This window comes from Camelus ferus, chromosome 26 (assembly GCF_009834535.1).
Source record: "Camelus ferus isolate YT-003-E chromosome 26, BCGSAC_Cfer_1.0, whole genome shotgun sequence".
NCBI classification, from domain to species: Eukaryota; Metazoa; Chordata; class Mammalia; order Artiodactyla; family Camelidae; genus Camelus; species Camelus ferus.
The window spans coordinates 2,491,048-2,511,238 of NC_045721.1; the positions used below are offsets into that span (position 1 = coordinate 2,491,048).

The following is a 20,191-nucleotide window of genomic DNA, read 5'->3' on the forward strand; positions in this document are numbered from 1 at the left end:
CTGTGCGTTGTGGGAAGTGAGCAGCGTGCCTGGCCTACACCTGCTAATAGCACATCTCCTCTAGTTGTGACAATCAAAAATGTCTCTAGATGTTGCCACATGTCCCCCCAGGGATGGGTGTGGAGAGGAAGGGGTGGGACAAACCCCTCCCCCAGCTCTGAGAACGACTGCCATAAGGGGCGAAAGCACTGAAAAAAACAAGTAGACAAAACCCAGCAATCGGACAGAAATCCCTGCCCTCGTGGAGTTAACTTTCTGGTGTGTCACTTCAGAGAAGAGCTGAGGTGCAGAAATCCATTTCACTAAAAACAATCAGCAGCTTCAGGGAAGCAGGAACAGAATTTGCTTCACAGAAGTTCTCTTTATTGTAAATTTCCCCTTAAGGAATCTTTAAACAGCAGGCTCCTTCAGTGCATCCAAAAATATGACTACATTAAAAAAGAAGGGGGGGAGCGGTGGTTACAGACAGCATGCTCGGGACAGTGCCTGGTGCCCAGTGAGAACCACCTGCCTGTTCTGTGATTTGTAGCAACTGACAGTTCCGGTGGGACCTGCTGATAGGCGGGGGCGGAGGCTGCCTTTTTAAGTGGCGGGGTGGTGGTCTGGGGTTCCTCGGGCTCGCGTGTAAGCCCCTGCCTGTCTGTCTCCCGCTGTGTGGGGCTGCAGAATGGCTTTACCCCCTTGCACATCGCCTGCAAGAAGAACCACATCCGAGTCATGGAGCTGCTGCTCAAGACCGGAGCCTCCATTGACGCCGTCACCGAGGTAGGAGGGACTGCGTGGGTATCTTCCCTCAGCCACTTTCAGAGCTGTTCTCTGTGGCTGGCTGTGTGTGTGTGTGTGTGTGTGTGCGCGCACACGCACGCACTAGCCTAGAACACTCGAGGGAATAAATCAGGGTGAATAAGACTGGAAGCGGGTGTCGGGTCTCATGGAGCTGTCCAAGGTCAGGTGCAATATTTTGAGTTGTCAAAGTGGCCAGAATCCACCCTGCAGTGGGTTGTTTTCTTTTTCCCCCTCCTGCCGTTCTCTTGGAAGCAAATCCGTTTCATTTCGTCCCCTTTTCTTGGAAAATCATGCTGGAGCACCTAGAGGCAGGAAAGCCTGGAACCCGTCTGGCTGTGTCTTTGGAGGAGCAGGGAAGGCTCCTGTCTCTCACTCCTCTCTGGTCTCTTCCAGTCCGGCCTGACGCCGCTCCACGTGGCCTCCTTCATGGGGCACCTGCCCATCGTGAAGAACTTGCTGCAGCGGGAGGCGTCCCCCAATGTCTCCAACGTGGTAAGCCTCGGGGGGTAGAGCAGGACCCTCCGGGGACTGAGCTCAGAGGTGAGCTTTAGCTCATGACCCCAAGCTGCCCTTTCTGGGGAGAGACATAGAATTCTCAGACTAGCCGAGGCTTCAGACTTGGGGAGAATGTCTGTAGATTCTGATGCTTTCACAGTTCAACTTGTCACACATCTGAAAGTCCTGGGGTTTTTAACTTGGACAGTGATTTGGGAACTTCTGTTAGCATTCTCTGGGAAAACATTTACATCTTTAAGCATTCGTTAGCTCTGGGGTTTACTTTTAAGTGTATCTAACACACACACACAGAGGTATCAGCAGGCTAAAGGCTGAAGTCACTGCTTGCTGGGGCAACTCCGCCCATTTGGACCAACACTGCCAAGCGACTCCAGGCTGGCACTGTGGGGCTCTGTGAGTGCCCTTTTGGAAACCTAGTGTAGCTTAACCCTTCTCCAATTATGTTATTTTACAGAAAGTGGAGACTCCGCTACACATGGCTGCCAGAGCAGGGCACACAGAAGTGGCCAAATATTTGCTCCAGAACAAAGCCAAAGTCAATGCCAAGGCCAAGGTGAGTTCCGGAGGCGGGAAGGAGCAATCCATCCCGACCAAGGCCAGGCTGCAGTGCATGTGGTGCCAAGATTCCTCGTAATGCCCCCTGTGGTTGTGCTAAGTGCTCAGCTTTTGGTTTGCAGGGCTCTGAGGAGGCCAGAGATATACTTGCATCCTAAAGCTGTGTGTCTTTAGGATAATGAAAGGCCAAGAAGCAGTGTTTAGGGACTGAAAGGTTGCTTGTTGGTACAATCACAGTGTAAGAAGAGAAATGACTCTTTGAAGAAAGTGTTGCCAGTGAAATCAGTCAGGAATTACTTGCTCTAAAAATAGAAGATTCCCCCTCATTGTAAAAGGTGATTCTGAGGGGCTGGATGAGTGAAAGGGTAAGAATAGCAACAGTTTACAACAGCTCAGACATGGAAGCAACCTAAATGCCTGTCAACAGATGATTGAATAAAGAAGTTGTGGTGTATATACACAATGGAATATTACTCAGTCATGAAAAAGAATAAAATAATGTCATTTGCAGCAACATGGATGGACCTACAGATTATCATACCGAGTGAAGTATGTCAGATAGAGAAGGATAGATATCATGATATCACTTATATGTAGAATCTAAAAAAAATGACACAAATGAATTTATTTACAAACTAGAAACAGATTCACAGACATAGAAAACAAACTTATGGTTACCAGTAGGGTAAGGGGGGTTGGAGGGAAAAATTAGGAGTTTGGGATTTGCAGATACACACTGCTATATATAAAACAAATAAACAACAAGGTCCTACCATATAGCACAGGGAACTGTATTCAATATCCTGTAATAACCTATAATGAAAAAGAATATGAAAAGAAATATATATGTATATATGTGTATGTATAACTGAATCACTATTCTGGACACCAGAAACTAACACAACATTGTAAATCAAATATACTTTAATTTTTAAAAATTTAAAAAGAATAGCTGCCGAGTTTGCCAGTTGAGAGGCTTTGGCCAAGATCAGGCTTTTTCCTACTATGCCAGCGACAGAAGCGCCATTCAGAGTCAGGACTGTGATTTGTGTTTGGGCCACACGAGGGAGGCCCCAGCAGAGCCCGGTAACACAGAGACCCCATCCTCTGAGAGCCGCCAGCTTCCAACAGAAACTGGAAAGGGCAGGGGTGGGGTGAAAAGTCCCTCAGTTCCCTCCCCAAGTTCTGACTTCCCCACCACCTCTGGAGTAGAGAAAACCACAGTGGTGTTCAGACAGAGAGACGGGCGGACGCTCCAGCAGGACTCGGGAGACAGTCCAGCCTGCCTGTTTTATTGCACTTTGCAGTGTGTTTTTTGCAATTCAAAGGTTTGGGGCAACCCTGCATCATTAGATGGTTAGCATTTTCTAGCAATAAAGTATTTTTTAATTAAGGTATGTATGTTTTAAACGTAATGTGATTGCACTCGTAATAGAGTATAATATTGTGTAATCGTAACATTTATATAAACCGGGAAACAAAAAAGTTTGACTCGCTTTATTGCGATACCCACTCTATTGCGGTGGTCTGTCTGGAATCGAACCTTCAGTATCTCCGAGGTCTGCCTGTAAGAGCGACCACAACATGTAGTTTGTGCCAGACACATGTGAAACATCTTATTACGCTATCTGCTTGATCCTAACGAGAGCCCTGTTAAGTCAGTATCATATTCCCAGTTTATAGATGGGAAACCTGAGCCTTCGGGTAATTCAGTAGAAATAACAACTAACTTGAAGGGTTTCTTACAGGATTAAATAAGAGAGAACATGTTGGTTTCCGTAACTCAGAGACTTGCTTTGAATCTCAGCTCTTCCTCTTACTAGCTGTGTGGCTTTGAGACAGTCACTTAACCTCTCTGAGCCTCACCTGCCTTCTTTGTAAAATGAAGAGCGGGGTCGGGTAACCTCAGTGTTCCCGGTTCTTTGTTTTTGCTACGGGGTCCAGGACGACCAGACCCCGCTCCACTGTGCTGCGCGCATCGGCCACACGAACATGGTGAAACTCCTGCTGGAGAATAATGCCAACCCCAACCTGGCCACCACGGCCGGGCACACCCCTCTGCACATTGCGGCCCGAGAGGGCCACGTGGAAGCGGCGCTGGCCCTTCTGGAAAAGGATGCGTCCCAGGCGTGCATGACCAAGGTACAGCCTTCCTCATCGGGTTCTCCCGGAGCAGCGGGCTGGTCCCCACTGGGCCTGGGGCAGGGGAGGGGCCTCCCGCCTGATCCTCTGTGTTGCCCTGACTGCACTGAGCTGCCGGCAGGTGGGAGGGATGTACCCACAGGACTGGCCACCGTCTGTGAGCCTGGTGTGTCCTGGCCTTCCCCAGAAAGGTGGTGGCTGTCATTTCTTCTCCACCTCCCGCCCCCCCCCCCCAGCCTTCATCCATTTGCTCCGTACCTGCTCTGGACAGACCAGACAGGCTCTGGGATACAGAAGGATTACGACCCAACCCCTGCCCTCAACCAGCTGGCAGTCAGAAAGCAACACACGATGGTTTTAACTCCATCACCAGAGGGAGGGGGGCGAGCAGTGGAGGAAGCCTGCTGATTCCCAGGGTCTGGGCCCCTCGCAGGGATCAGAGGTTCCGTCCCCTCTGTTCCACCGGTGTCCCCACACCAGACGAGGTGGGACACCTCCTGTGTCATGGCCTTTTCTTGGGGGAGAACAGCTGGGGCTCCCCACGGTTCTGACGGCCTGTGTTTCTCCTCAGAAAGGATTTACCCCTCTCCACGTGGCGGCAAAGTACGGGAAGGTGCGGGTGGCTGAGCTGCTCCTGGAGCACGACGCACATCCAAATGCGGCCGGAAAAGTGAGTTTGACTGTCCCTCCCCGCTCAGAAGGGAGGCGCGGACAGAAGGTCCCCTGTAGACCAGTGGGTGGCATCTCTTGCCTCAGCTGACTTTGTCCATCTTTTGAGGGGCCGGCCGCCTAGGGAGAATGGCCTTTGGGAAGACTAATCTTACCGACAGAAAGCTCGCCCTTCTAGAACGACCCAGTGGCCCCTGAATGGGGGTACTGATCACACTGCCCCACCAGGCCCCCCGGACTGAGGAGGTGGCCCCGGGTCTGGCTGTCGTGTTCTTTAGTGAGTTCAGATGACAGCTGGCCCTGGGATGACTGTTAACCAGATCTGAGTTGTGTAAAAGGAGTGATCCGGGTCCCCAAGTGGTGCTGCCTGTAGCCAGGGGGACGTCTGGTGACATCCCCTGATTGATGGCCAGCCTCCTGTCCGTCTTCCCCGCAGAGTGGCCTGACGCCCCTGCACGTGGCCGTGCATCACAACCACCTGGACATCGTTAAGCTGCTGCTGCCCCGGGGTGGCTCCCCGCACAGCCCCGCCTGGGTAAGCCTCCCCGGTCCCCACGCCAGGACCCCTGTGCCCCCAGACAGTGGGCCGCCCACCACCCCGCAGGGAGGGCTGTTTCAGAAGCAGTCGAAGGGTTTTGTGTTCCGTTTTTCTTCCTCCCTGGCAGTCTCACCTCCCTTCTGCAGACACGACCTGCAGTGTGCAGGCCTCTCCTGGGGGAGTCGGGCGGGAAGTGGGGGATGCTTCTTCTGAACAGGTCACCTCACGGAGGTGGACCTCGTCTCGCACCACGAATGTGTCCCCCAGACTGTGTCAAAGGTCAGCATGTCACGTGCAACATATTGGTGGATCCCGGGACAGGGGCCACACTTTGAGAACATACATTCAGGGCTGGGGGTCAGCTTGCCAGAACCTGAAAGCAAGGGACTTATCTCAAACAAGAATAATCTCCCCCCAGATCCGTTTCTCTCATGAGCTCAGGTTCTGGGATGGTGACATTTCTGACATACGCTCGTTACACGGTGATGTGTGTCCAAGTGCCAGCCTCACACCAGCCCCTGGGATGCGGTGCTCAGAGCCGTGGGCTCATTGCCCCTAGGGACCCTAGGTGTAGACCGCAGATGGGGCTTATGTAAGAGTGGAGGGTGGGGGAGGAGGGGATAAAGCTGGCCGTGAGGGTCATTTCTGGGGACAGGCTGCCCCCTGTGGGATGAGAGGGTCTGCAGGGTCTGTGAGGGGAGGAGGGTATGGGGGGCTGGTGGCTGCGCAGAGGAGGGGTGGGGAGATGCAAAGGACACACGTGGTCCCTGAGCTCACCTTTAGATGATCAGCCAAGATGCAGAAAAAACAGAGGCTAATTTACCAGTTTCTGGGAGAGCAAACCCCATTGCTCAGCCATGCAATGGGAGGGGGTCCGTGTGTGATTCCAGCCAGCACCTGCCGACTTCAGTGGGGATGCAGCAGAGTCAGGGAAGAGTCAGTGCCGGCTTCAATTCGCCTTTCCTCCCCAGAATGGATGCTCATCTGAATTTTACAGCATCACTTTCCTGCAGACACAGCATCTCCCAGACACCCTGTCTCCCCAGGCTCCGGTCCCCGCGCTGTTGTACCAGAGCCCACATCACTGTGTAGACAGCACGTAGTCCTGCTAAGGACGTGACTTACTCCTGCGTCTAAAAATAAAAAGCTGGACTCCCCTCCTCCTCGCCCCCCTCCTTATATAAAAGAGACCGGAGCCAGGCGCATGGTATTTAAAGAGAGCTTTATCCAAGCACAAACCCTGTACAGATGGGTTTTGTTTCCATGGCAAAAAATAGTTTCCGAAGTCGTCTGGCAATTTTGTAGAATTTCACATGCAAATCTCTCTGCACCCAAACCAAACCCGCCCCTTTCTAATTTTGATGCTAATGTTGTTTTAACATTTAGGCAGATCTCTCTCCAGCGGGCACGTTCCTCTGGGTGAGCTCACTTCCTTGGGGAGGAGGAGCCTTTTACTGGCACACGTCCCTCTCCGTCCCTCCCTAGCCTCTCCCTGACTCTCCTGCTTAGCTGCCCCTTGTCACCTGCAGAGGGTGGTTCATTCCCTGTAGTCCTGGTTTCGGGGACGCTCGGAGGGGCAGCGCCAGTTCTGAGACCGACGGTTGCTCTTGCATCTCAAGTTTTAACTGGGGGTTCACTGGGCAGCCTGTGCCACCTCCAGGGCGAGCTTGCCGGGTACCCAGGCGGGGCGCTGTCCTTGCCAGCGCGGACGTGCCCACGTGGCCTGGACTTCCAATTATACTGACATGAGTAGGCTTCAGATTGCTCGAGGTACTGTCTTTTGTGCGGGAAAAGAAGTCCTAACAGTCCTCGCTCCCATGCAGGGAGTGGGGTGCGGGCTGTGGCCAGGCACTGGGCACTGAGGTGGGCACCTGCTTCCACCCATTTCATCCTGACTTGGAGCTTGTTAAAAAATGCAGCGTCCAGGGCCTCCCTAGACCTTCCGAGTCAGAATTTGTACTTTAACGAGATCCCACGTGGTTTCACACACATTTAAGTTTGAGAAGTGCTGCTCAGGCAAAAAGAAGCTCGGCTCTGACGTCAGAAGGTTCTCTGATACTCACAAATCATCTCCCTTTGGAGATGAGTCCAGATCTCAGGCTTGATCAACTGAACCGCACCTCTGTTCTTTGCTCCCTTTTGATACAGTAACGAAACTCATTGTGTTGAATTAATTTTATAATCAGCGAAATACCAATCTTGTGATGGGAACACAACCCACGTTGGGTTAACGTTTTCTCGTAACAAAAGCAAACTCAAAAGGAGATGTACCGGAATGAATGGTCTTAACCTAATTGTTCAGAGAATGATTTTTATTACTCAGTTTAATTCTTTGGGTAAATTGTAACTTTTTGCCTCCCTGTAAGATCCACTTTGTGGCTGGATCTCACCCTGCCCCCCAAATACTATAAAACTGGGATTTTACTGCATGGATTGGCCACCTTTTTTCTGTTTCCTTTTCCTGATCGGTGGATCCTGGCAGAATCAGAATGGTTTCCACAGGAAGGCAGTTGGTGGCAGGGGAGATTCGGTTCTCTGGGATGGCCAGAAGAATGCTGGCCAAGGTGGGGACACCATATGTCTTACGCCATCTGCTCTGGGACCAGGTGGGCCAGTGACAGTCCTGAGTCCCGCCCAGAGGTCCTCAGGCCTGGCATCCCCCTTGGCCCTGAATGCTCTGGGGCCTTGTTACCCAAAGGGTAGCCGGCAGCATCAACATTACCTGGGCACTTGCTAGAAATGCAGGGTCCTGGGCCTCCTGAGTCAGAATCTGCGTTTTAACAAGATCCCGAGTGGTTTTAGGCACACTGAAATTCGAGGAGCCCTGCTCCAGCAGAAGGAACCTGGAATCTGGGGCACGAGGTCAGGCTTGGGTTTTCTGCTGTTTCACTTACTGTATGACATTAGGAAAGACAGTAAGCCTTGCAGAGAATTGGCTTCTTTACCCCCAAGGTTGGGGGGGAGTAATAAAGATGCCTGCCTTTCTTGCATACGTGGTTGTGTTGGAACTTGAGAGGGATAATGTAGCTGGAAGTGGTTTCCAACAGTGATGACCAAGGTAGACGGTCACCTGCCCGCAGTGGGATACGGGGCTCGCTCCCGAAGGCAAACGCGGACCCTGCTTCCTTCGTCGAGAAAGTCTTCTGACCGAAACAAAGGGGAAAGGAAAGCCAGCTGGGCAGACGGCACGTGTGACAGAGCTGGTTCACCCGGGGACTGAGCCCCGTCACCTCACCATGGGCTCAGCCCGTCTCGTGAACCAGTGCAAAGCCACACGCAGGCTTGTGGCTTTTATATCTTAACGCTGGAAAGCACCTTCACATGTCGTATCATGTTTGATCCATTCAACAAGTTTAAGAGCAAGTAGGTGTGACTGTCCACTTCTGATGGCTTAAAAAAATATGAAAGGAAGCCTAGAGGTCATTGACTATCCTGCCCCCAGTTACACGACCAGTTAAAGTGGATCCAAGACTGACTCCACATCCTTTTATACCACCTGCTGGAAGCCAGCAAGATCCGGGGTGAGGGGGGTGCCGTTGGCCCAGCCACACAGGGAAAGAAGTCTGGCTCTGATCCTTTTCCTCTGTGAACTGCCTGGAGGTGCTGTTTCTTATTGGAGGAAAGAGGACGTGGGAGCCTTTCATTTACTTACGAATCTAGCCTGACTTACGCACCCAGCCTGCTGGTTGTTCCGGCGGCTGCCTCGCTGAATCCTAGCATCTGCTGGGGACAGAGCACCTCGGGCAGAGCAGTTGGCAGAGCAAGATAACAGAACATAGTGGACAGAATGGGTACAGGGCGCTCGCTGGCTCTCTCTAAAGCAGAGGGACTCCGGTGGGTGGTTGGTTTAATTAAGCGGCCATCCCTGGTGACACCAGCCCTGCTCAGTGGGTGTCCAGCAGCCCAAGAGCCAGGCTTGGCGCTCCCCTCAAAGGAGGACCTAAAAGGTGAGGCGCGCACCCAGACTGTCAACTCGGCACTCCCGTGACCAGGCCCCGGGCGGCTCCTTCTGTTTCAGAACGGCTACACCCCTCTGCACATCGCCGCCAAGCAGAACCAGATGGAGGTGGCCCGCAGCCTGCTGCAGTACGGGGCCTTGGCGAACGCAGAGTCGGTGCAGGGCGTGACACCCCTCCACCTGGCTGCCCAGGAGGGCCACGCGGAGATGGTGGCCCTGCTGCTCTCCAGACAGGCCAACGGGAACCTGGGTAACAAGGTAAACTTGGTGCCTGCAGGTGTGCTGGTGACTCAGTCCTGCTGCGCGCCCGGGTTCTGAATTGGGGGATGCGTGTGCGTGTGTGTGTGTGTGTGTGTGTGTGTGCACGCGTGTGAGCCTCACAGCAGCCCAGTGTAGGTTTTACCTGAGTTTTGCAAATGAATAAGCAGGTTCAGGAAGGTCATTCCAAGATCACGTGGGCCCCAAGCAGACCTGATACCAAAATGACTACTGGAATGACTCAAGAGTCTGCAAAAACTAATATTAAAATCCACAGCATGCTTTCTGAAACATAAGCCAGGGTCTGCATTCAGAATGTATTAAGTAAGTTGGGACTAAATATTTTTTTTCTGGGGGGAAGGTATTTTTTTAAAATGCCGGCCTATCCACTAAACCAGGAGTTCTCCATCCAGGGACTGTTGGCGTGTGAGGGGGAACCTCCCGCGGTGCACACCGCACGTGTGAGGGTGGGTGCCTGAGTGGTCTTCCGGCTGAGGACCTCATGGTTTTCATCAGCTTCTCCAAAGGGATGACTGACCCAGGCAAGATGAAGAGTCACTTCTTTGGTTAAATAACAGTTTTATCGAAATATAACTCATATCCCATAACATTCACCCTCTTGAACTGTGCTCTTCATCAATGGTGTTGGTGTATTTGCAGAATCAGACCAACACCATGGCTGTCTAACTTCAGAACATTTCCGTCCCCTCTGCCCAGAAAGGAAAGCTTGTCTCCATTAGCTGCCATATCCCGCTTCCCGCAAACCCCCAGCCCCTGACAACACTAATCCACACTCTGTCACCATGGATTTGCCTATTCTGGGCATTTTATATGAATGGAATCATATGACAGGAGGAACCACTTCTCCAGGTGATAAGTGAACATAATACGTTTCAGAAAGGCAAGCATTTTAAGGGTGACTGAAGATTGCTTGAAAACCTGTGGATGCCTCGGCTCTTTTGGTACGAGCTGGGACAGGTGGCCCCGGGAGGGAACTACTCTGTATTGGGTGGGATGCTTACTTCCTTCCTGGTACCATTTCAAGTGAGCTCTGTACGGAGCCACGAGAACGGTGGTGCCCTGTCCTGGGGACATCCCACTGACCCACACACCAGACCACCCAGACAGGTGCCTGGAGGCTTGTGACCGACCTAGGACCTCCTGTCCTTATACGGGCAGCCTCGCCCATCCACCTGCACAGGCATCAGTGGGGAAGGGGTCTGGCTTCCCCTTAACCCTGGGGGCAAGTGCAGAAGGCAGAGGAGGGCGAGTGGAGTGTCTGGGGAGGGGACAGGTCCTGCCCACTGCCTCCAACTGCAGAAGGACCTCAGCCCTGTTTGCCCCCACGGTTAGTAAGTTGTCTTGAGTAGGGAGCAGGGGAAGGCAGACTCTCCTGGCATTGTTGAGTGAGTGCGCACGTACCAAACGCGATCTCCAGTGCACCACCTCCCTCATGAGAAAGCTGTGATGAGAACTCCAAGAACATGGTGTTTTCAGTCCCAGCAGAATCCTCCATCCTCTTCACAGGCCAGCACTGGCTGTGATGTGCTAACCACACCCTGCATTTAAATGGGACATCGCGCGCTTTATAATGTGTTTTCCCAAGAGAGCCTGACTTTGCCCTCGAGATAGGTCAGTGATAGTCCCTGTTTTCTTGATAAACAAACCACGGCTTGGAAGCTCACCTCGAATCATGGAAATAGAAAATTCTATCATTGGGAAGTACCAGAAGGTCCAGCTGGTTCAGAGGTCAGCCAGCTACGGCCTGTGGGCCAGATCTGGCCCGCCGCTTGTTTGTGTCAATAAAGTTTTATTGGAACGCAGTCATGCCCATTCATTTTCCTATTGGCTGAGCTGCTTTCTCACTACAACCGGCAGAGCTGGGTAGTTGCAACAGAGATATATGCCTAAAATATTGAGTCTGGGCCTTCCCGGAAACCATTACTGACCTCTGATTCAGTCTCACAGCCACCTGTTCTAGAGAGGGATGGAGGCCCAGAGCTGGAAGAGCTTGCCCAAGGTCCCACGGCTGGTTTGCTTTTTCCGTGTGGCCTGGAACCCTTTCCTGGCTCCACATCAATGAACTTCTTTTCCTTTCCAGAGTGGACTCACTCCCCTCCATCTGGTCGCACAGGAAGGCCACGTTCCAGTGGCAGACGTGCTGATCAAACACGGCGTCACGGTGGATGCCACCACCCGGGTAAGGCGGGCAGCCCGCATGTCTGTCCCTGTGGGCTTCCCCCTACCCCACCCCTGTGCCCACAGTCCTGCCCGGGGCCGGCCGCCCCCACTCGTCCCCCAGGACGCGGGGACACAGGGCATGTTCCTGTCTGCCACTTCCTAGGGGTGGCAGGGGAATTGGAAGATGCTAATCCAATGGTCCCACTTCCCAGTGGGGAGTTTGAAAAGACTGCCAGACCTGTGAGCCTCTGTAGTGAGAAACCCAGAGGCGTGTTTAATTGTGATTCCAAGACCTGTTGTACATGAGCAAGGTGTCAAAGTGTCAGGCCTCCCTGGATGCTCTCGAAAGGTTAGCTGCTTCTATTCCAGCATTTGGCTAAATAAATGCTGGTCTTTGCACCCTCTGTGTGTGGGGAGCTCTGGGGAGGAAAACCCAGTGCACAGCACACACTGGCACCTGCAGGTGAGGTAAGAGTCAGGAAGGGAGAGTGGGTGTGATGTCCGGTGTTAGGGAGACACTAGTGAACCATGCAGAGCACAGAGAGAGGACAGGGTGTTTCCATTGGAAGGAGGAGGCTTCCTGGAAGAAGTGACATTGTGTTCCTTTTCACCGCAAGGCAACTGTGGTAAAAAGAAGGGACAGAGTGACCAGCCCCAGCCCCAGCCGCCTCCACAGTCCCACAGGAGCACTGGCCAACAATGTGAAGTTAAAGCCTCCCTGAGAAAAACCTAGAGATGTATTTTATCCCCAGCTGCCTGCAGCTTCAACAGGGATCTGCCTAAAACCCAAGAATGTTCTGGATCTTGGAGGCTTCTTTGTGGGCCAGGTGTCATCTTTTGGGGTCCTGCCCTGAGAGATCCTATACTGTGGGTTAGAACTTGGGGGTCTCGAAGCTACCCCATCACTCCAGGTCCAGCCTGCAGGGTCGGGGTCAAGGCGGTGTCTGGGATTGGGCGCCAGCTCCCCAGGGACACTCAGGAGCCTGAGAGCCTTGGCTTGTCGGCCTTTGGAGGGAGCATCAAAATATTCAGCGGAACATGACCCTTCCTTGAAAATGACCCTCTTGCAGCCAGAGCTCAAATGAACAGATATTCAAAGTCCACTCATTTCAGGCAATGGCCAGTTCCTATAAATTCCATCTAGGCTACAACTCAGTAACCCAGAGGGCCTTTGGGGCTGTTTCCAGTAGGATTTCACCTCTCCCATGGAAATAAGTCTGCGTGTCTGCTCTCGTCCTGGTCGGCAGTGCTCTCCGGGCCACTGTCTGTCCTCATCAGAGCCCCTGCCCAGCACCGGGACTCTCTCTTCTTGGAATCACCTCTCTCGGCTTCTGGAACATGGGTCTCTCCTGGTTCTCCTCCCACCTCTCTGCTGCTCCCTCAGAATATTGCCTCAGTCCATGGGCCCCACTTTTTTCTCTCTACATTTATCCTAAGTGACCTTGCTCACCCCCAAGACTTCAAACTCCCCACAGGCGCCGCCTCGCTTTGACCTCCTTCTGGGACACAGGATCAGTTTTGCAATCAACCACTTGACCTCTCCCCTGGGAACTCTCACATCATTTCATACTTGGCTTGTCCGACACCGGCTCTGTTCCCTCCCCACCCGGGGGATCTGGCTGGTAACAGATCCTTACAGCTGCTGCCGACCTCCCAGTGGGCCCCCTCATCCGTTCTCCCCTTTGACCGCCGTGATCATGAGGGTTTCATTCGCGTACAGCTCAGAGTGGCTCCCAGTGTCCGCACCGGGTGCCCTGCTGGTCACCGACTGGCATCTCTTACTTTCCAGATGGGCTACACCCCACTCCACGTGGCCAGTCACTATGGAAACATCAAGCTGGTGAAGTTTCTGCTCCAGCACCAGGCAGACGTCAATGCCAAGACCAAGGTATTGGAACGCCTGAGACCTGACCTGAGGGCCAGAGTCGGAGTCAGCTGGGGTTACTCTGGGCACACTGGGGACTTGGCCACACTTTAAGCCTGGAGGAAGAAATGGGGAAATGCCTTTTTTTTTTTTTTAAACGTTACACGGAGAAGACGGACAGGCTGTGCAGCAGGTGGGCAGGGTTTTCTCTCCCAGCTCACTGATGCTGACCGACGTCCGCCCCGCCTTACAGCTAGGATACAGCCCCTTGCACCAGGCAGCTCAGCAGGGACATACAGACGTCGTGACGCTGCTGCTCAGAAACGGAGCTTCCCCAAACGAGGTCAGCTCGGTGAGTACCCGCCTGTTCCTGATTTCGGAGAATGGCTCTCACGGGCAGCCCTGAACGACGGCGGCACCGCCCGTCCTACTGCGGGTCTCGGGCCTGGACGGGCTGCAGCACCAGCCGCCCCCGGCTCCCCAGGGCGTGGGGTGCTGTGATCAGTCTGTCTTTCTGGAAGATTGAAAGTTAGCTGTCGAAACCCTTTTTAAAATCTGTGAAGCTGCTCTCAGTACGGTGTGAGTGAACAAAACCAAATGTCTTCGGTGGGGGTTCATGATGTTGGGTGGAACTCGGGGTCTTCAGCGGGGTCGGTGATCAATGCTGAGTGTGACTTTCCTTACCTGCCGATGTGAATGTCAGATTTGCTAAGTTCTCTCCATGGCTGCTCGGAAAGTGCGTGGACCTTTGACTGTCGGTGTGGTTGCTGAAACTGTGGATGGGGCTGAATCTGCGTGGGGCACATCCTGGATCTGGGGAACTTAAAGCCTCATCGTCAATTTAGTTTCACTTAGTGCTTCCTCTTAAAATCAGGGTAGAAACATGCCCCACCTCTGTTTTTGGTGATTTGGGATCCCTGATGGGCCTGAAAAGAGTTCACGGAAGTGTGTGGATTATTTTAAGGATTTTAACACTCAGTAACTGACACCCAGAGAAGTGGCACTGGGGGCGTGAGCTGTACTCCCTCGGACTCTCCTGTTCTGACAAGTGCCCCTGGTGCCTTCCTGACCCCCGACCTTCCCGCTGCCCCCCGCCCCGGCTGCTCTTGGCTTGTGGTGGGAAGATTCCCCTGCTCTCGGTCAAGGCCCCCCGCACCCAGCGCTGCAGAGGGAAGTACCGCCACCTCCTCGCTGCCGCACCCCGTCTTTGGGGGCAGCATTGCTCCACACGTCTGGGCTCACGCACGTGTGCAGGGGTCGTGCTCTGGGCTGCGCGCAGGCCCTTTGGAATTAGTGTGAGGTTGGCCTGTGTCGGGGGGTGGGTCTGATCGCGCCCTCCGTCTGCTGTTCTCCCCAGAATGGAACCACACCTCTGGCCATAGCCCGGCGCCTGGGCTACATCTCCGTAACAGACGTGCTCAAGGTTGTCACCGATGAAACCAGTGTCGTGGTACGTCCGCTCCTCCCCTGAACAGCCCCCCATCGGGGACACACAGCCTGACAGCCAGAGAGCCCCGTGAGATACCCGGGGAAGCCGAGCGCCTTCTGGGGTTCTGGGACTCTTGCAGGGAGCTTGTCGCCAAAAGATGGGCGGGGAAGGGGGTGTGGGGGGAAGGGGGTGGGGGGTGGTCCTCCTCCCTCGGGCAGAGCTGTACTGCCACCTAGTGGCCGGAGGAGTTGTGGCCGCAGCAGATGGGGTTGGGGGCAGGGACAGGGAACTGGAGGCTGGCGGTTCCAGCGTCCCTCTCTGGTTCCTTCCGGACCCCAGCCTCCCTGTGATTTTCTTCATTTGGGACAAACCTCCTTTCCCATCTCCTTCCTGTCTCCATAGTCATAACCAGCTAAGTGCTGGTTCCATGGAAGGGTCCACTACTCTGTTTGGGCTGAATTCTCTGCTTTTTCTCATTTTAGTCCGTCAGTGACAAGCACCGGATGAGCTTCCCTGAGACGGTGGATGAGATCCTGGATGTCTCTGAAGATGAAGGTACAGTCTGGGATGATCGTCATGTCGGGGTAAAATCAGGGCTCTGAAAACCCTGGGGTACCTCCCCCCGCTGCCACGTAACCCACGTCCTGCCATCTGAGGTGCAGCCGGACAGAACTGCTTTCTAAAGATGTGGTCCATTATCAGAAATGCTCCTGAAATGTAATTTTAGGAGAAGGAACTCTGCATCTCAGAGGTTAACATATAAAATCCCACAAATTTTCGTAAAGATATGTGTGTCTGCATATATCATATATGGAGTGCAGTTCTACTCAGATCAGCTCTCAGAGCCGTGAGGAACTGTGATAAAATTCCACCTGAAGCGCTCCCTGTGCTACTGTATTTAAGATCTGTTAAGAATATCTTTTAATGATAGGCTGCTTTTCTGACCACCTAGCGGGTCAGTAAGTTTGGGGAGGAATCCATTATGAAATTGCTAGTTTCTCCATCCATGAGCCGCCGAGTCCTTGTAGCATTTTTCCTGCCCCAAGTGAACGTGTCTCCTCTTGGAAGAGAAGCGTGATCATATAAAAGGGGGGCTGGACTGGATTATGTCTCTTCCGTCCCGGTAATTCGGTGGCTGTAGAGCTTTGTCACCTAGATGGTGAGCGCTCTCCTGTGTTAGAGATATGTCTCACTTGAACTGACTTCAATCCTATCCTTCCTTAAACATGACTCTTCTTTGCTTTCCAGGAACCGCTCATATAACTATAATGGGTATGAAACACTTTCTGTTCTCTGTGATCCTTCCTTTCTCATGAGTGCATTTCACCCCGAGCGATCCAGACTCTCACTAATCCATCCATGCTTTCCACCCTGCTCTGACGGCTAACAATCGGAGCTTGACTAAAACAGGCAATGTCCGCCCGTAAGATCCATGCCCCGGCGGGCAGCTCCCGCCGGTCCATGTGTATGTCTGTACCCCTGCCACCGTGTCTGTGACCATAGCTGCATGAGCTGTCATGATTCCATCCTGTCGGCGCCAGATCACACCCCAGGACACGCCCTGCCGAGTGACAGTAAACAGCTCTGCAAGGTCAAAGGCTCCAACCCCAGTTCAGAAAAGGAGAAAGAAACGGAGAGGCAGAGGTCTGGGCTGCAGACATAGTTTGAGCCTCCTTGTGATGGGTTTAGGAAATCATGAGGTTTCCCGCCACCGTGGTGACAAAAGTCCCTAGAGCCTTTCAGAATAGATGGGTTCCGTTCCACGGTGGTTTCTTCTTCTGGAGCGTGTGGTGCGGGCAAGAACAGAAACACCTCTTTCTTTGGTGTCACTGCACACCCCACAAGGGCTGTTTTGAAGTGGAACTTGTCAGGCAAAGAAAGTGCTTCCTGGTTGGTTTTTTTGTTGTTGCTTTTTTTTCTCCTACAAAGCCTGGTGCAGACTGAGATGTCAGGGGCTCCGGGTACCAGGGCTGGAGGAACGGGGCTGGTGGAAGACCTTGTTCATGGTCCACCTCCGAGCATCAGAGACCTGCCTCCGCTCCTCAGGGACGAGCGTTGAGTGGAGGCGCGGGGAAAGCACATTTTCAAAAAGAAAGAGGGGATCTCTGTCCACTCACTTACGGAAACTTGTGTGGTTTCAGGGGAAGAACTTGTCAGCTCCAAGGCTGAGAAGCAGGATTCCAGGGATGTAGATGAAGAGAAAGAGCTGCTGGACTTTGTGCCGAAGCTGGACCAAGTGTAAGAAGCGTTTATGGTGTGGGAGGCCGAGGTCCACCCCTGGGACTCACTGCAGAAGGATTCCAGAGCCAGGGAGGTCCCACGAAGGCCACGTTAGCCTAAGCTGGCTCTGTACCCGGAGCGCCAGGTGGGGACAGAGGCCTCCCCTCCGGCGCGCTGTCCTCTCCAGCATCCCTGCTTCCCATGTTCTTCCCCCTCCTTGTTCACAGTCTCCTATCCACGCCCCTCCCCCTCTCAGCTTCTCACCAGAAAAATCTATGAAGGGAGGTTCCCACTAGAAACCGTTGCCAGGCTGAGCTCAAATGCCAACCACATCCCTCCACTGGCTGATCCACTAGGGAAAACCCACGAAGGGTTTGGGTCTGCCCGGAACATGTTTCTCATTCCTCCCTATGATGCTCTGAGCTCTTTGAACCTGGGTCCATGGCACTCATGGATATTTTGTGCATAAATCTAAAAGCAACAACTTTGTAGAAACCCTGAGCCCTCGGTGGTCTCTGAAAAGACAGACATGTGCCAGCCTGGTCCCGTGGCTTGTCCAAAGCAGGGCAGTGGGACAAGGGCAAGTGAAACTACAATTAGTATTTACTGAACATCAGAGACTCAGACCCTGACCACGAAGCACCCATTAGGTATGATCAAAACACACACCAAAAGCGGTCATGTTGTGATGGAGGATAAGATGTTACGGCCAGAGCGAGGGTTCCCTCAACAAGGGGGTCCAAGTCTGCAGAACTGGGGTGGTGAGTTCGGGAAGACTTCCTGGAGGAGGCGAGTCCTTCTGCTCAGCGAGGTTGGGAAGGACAGTCAGGCTCTGGGGAAAGGCGTGGAGGCCAAGGGAGGAGGCTGGTCAGTGTGTGGAGGCCAAGATGCACCACATTTGCCGGCGGGGCTTCCGGCGATGGTGAGGGGGTCGGACTGGATAGGTGATTCTGGGGGTACAGAAGTGTTTCGCTTAGACCTCCCGTGGAAGATGGGGGGGCTGCTCCAAAGGCGCATCCCCTTGATTTCCCGATGTTCCGGGCGCACAGGGTGGAATCCCCAGCCATCCCGCGGATCCCGTGCGTCACACCCGAGACGGTGGTGATCAGACCCGAGGAGCCAGAGCAGGTAGGAAGCGTCCTCTCTGTGACTTCCTCTTTGCAGTGAGCAGGTGCCCGGGGACCGTTATGCTCTGGGATGCCCTGCAGTAGGACAGGACCTAACGGATGGAAGCGTGTAGCATTTACCAAGCCCTGCGGAGCAGGATTCCACGTGTTCTTTGTGGCCCCTGCGCTGCTTGCGGTCTTATTATTCCAGCTGTTAATGGTCCGCGTCTCAGAGGGCGTGGGAAACGCTCTGACGCTAGTCCAGCCAAGACTGAGGCTGAGACCTGACGCCAGACATTCTGGCTCCAAAGCCCACGTTGTCACCACCACATGCCGTCTGCACCCATGGGGGCCTCGGTGCCAGAGAAGGAGCTGAGGGCGAGCCTGGAACTCTGAACTCCTTTTCTTTCCCATCCAACAAAAAGAGGACAGTTTCTGACTCACCTTCATCTAGGGATCACTGGGAGCTTAAAATACACACACAGACAAGACAGGGGTGTCAGAGAGCTCTTCCCAGCGTGGGCTGTGACTCATTATAGTGGCCTATTTTGTGGCTTCGCTGGGTGCCACCTGAATTTGCCCCCCACATGGGCAGGATAGTTTAAAACAACTGAATTTCTCTAGGTTTAGTTTTATGCCACTTGGCACTTTTATTTTCTTCAGGCAAAGGGATTTCGTAGGACAGAAAAGAAAGCCATGCGGTGTTTGGAGGTTGCAGATGACAGCCCGGGGGCCTGATAACTGAGCCCGGCTTGTCGGTTTTCCAGCTGAAGCTGGTCTCCTCCTCGCCACTGAAGGGGTGCTTGTCTGAAAGCAGCGGCCGTAGCCCTGGGCCCAAAGGTGGCACAGGGAGAAGGCGGCTGTGACGCCGTCCCCAGGGCACATCAGAGTGGTGTGATGCAGGTGTCACACCCCGGGCGGCATTTGGGGGATCTGGTCAGTTATGGCCCTGGGATCGCTGTGACACATGCCCCCACCTCGATGCTGCTGGAGCTGGTGATGAAATGAACTGAGTCGTCCTGGATCCTGCTGCTCCCTGACCCACTGGCTCTCTGACCCTTTGCTTAAGTCACGCCCTTGAGGCAGGAGGTGTTTCCTGGATCCCGCTGTGCACCCTGCTGGGGGCCTCATGTGGGAGAATGTGGGAGCAGATGGTCCAGCTGGGGAGGGGGCTTGGACCCGTGAACACAGTTAACCCAGGGTGCAGGGAGGGTGAATCTGGAAGGGCTCAGCCTCGTGGTGGAAGCTCTTCCAGATCAGAGTCAACGGGAAAGGTTCACAGAGGAGGTGAGATGTGAAATACAAGTCAGGTCAGCCGGTGAAGGAGAGGGACCTGGGCGCCTAGACCGGTGTGGGAGCAGGGGTGAGAGCAGAGTTGAGCATTGACCCGGAGGGGACCAGGGCCGGATCCAGAACTGCTGGCTTCGTGAGTCCTCGTGATGGATGAGGCCTGGGGCAAGGCAGCCCCGTGACCCCCAAGTTACAGCATCACAAGTGGGGGGTCGGTCCCACTGGAGATGAGGAAACAGGGAGCCCCCAGGACGAGAGTCAGTTCTGTTCCTCTTGTGCACCTCGGTGCCCCAGGACCAGTGCCAGACAGCTCGTAGGGGAGGGGGTGGGGGTCCAGCACCAACTCTAGTGTGAAACCAGGCTGCATGGAGCCCAGGTTCCACGTTGAGGGGATGCTGGAGTGCGTGGGCCTGTCGGGGCTGCACTGGGGATGCAGGAGACTGAAGCTGGACAGGAGTGAGGACTTGCTTCATTGTCCGAAGCTCTGTCCTGAGGTCTCCCATTAGGGTCCAGGCATGCCTTGGCCTGGTGGGCTGGTGATGAGTGCAGGAGTACCGCCTCTGAGCCGTTGCTTTCTGGTATTGAGCTTCCCAGCCTCCCTCCCCTGCTCCATGTCTGCTGGCTGAGACCAGCGGCTGTGGCCTGGGGACAGTGGGACAGCCGGCCTTTCTCCCCTCTG

The 20,191-nt window shown here is 53.8% G+C and overlaps 1 protein-coding gene across 1 annotated transcript in view; it reads left to right on the forward strand.

Moving 5' to 3' along the window:
* ANK1 (ankyrin 1) overlaps positions 1–20,191 on the forward strand; it is a 192,925-nt gene that overhangs the window by 135,688 nt on the left and 37,046 nt on the right. Inside the window, 15 exon segments of the mRNA XM_032468775.1 lie at positions 667–765; positions 1,180–1,278; positions 1,757–1,855; positions 3,802–3,999; positions 4,571–4,669; positions 5,105–5,203; positions 9,225–9,422; positions 11,524–11,622; positions 13,393–13,491; positions 13,721–13,819; positions 14,825–14,917; positions 15,379–15,451; positions 16,145–16,168; positions 17,038–17,134; positions 18,166–18,244. Of these exon segments, the coding sequence (XP_032324666.1) occupies positions 667–765; positions 1,180–1,278; positions 1,757–1,855; positions 3,802–3,999; positions 4,571–4,669; positions 5,105–5,203; positions 9,225–9,422; positions 11,524–11,622; positions 13,393–13,491; positions 13,721–13,819; positions 14,825–14,917; positions 15,379–15,451; positions 16,145–16,168; positions 17,038–17,134; positions 18,166–18,244 (1,554 nt within the window).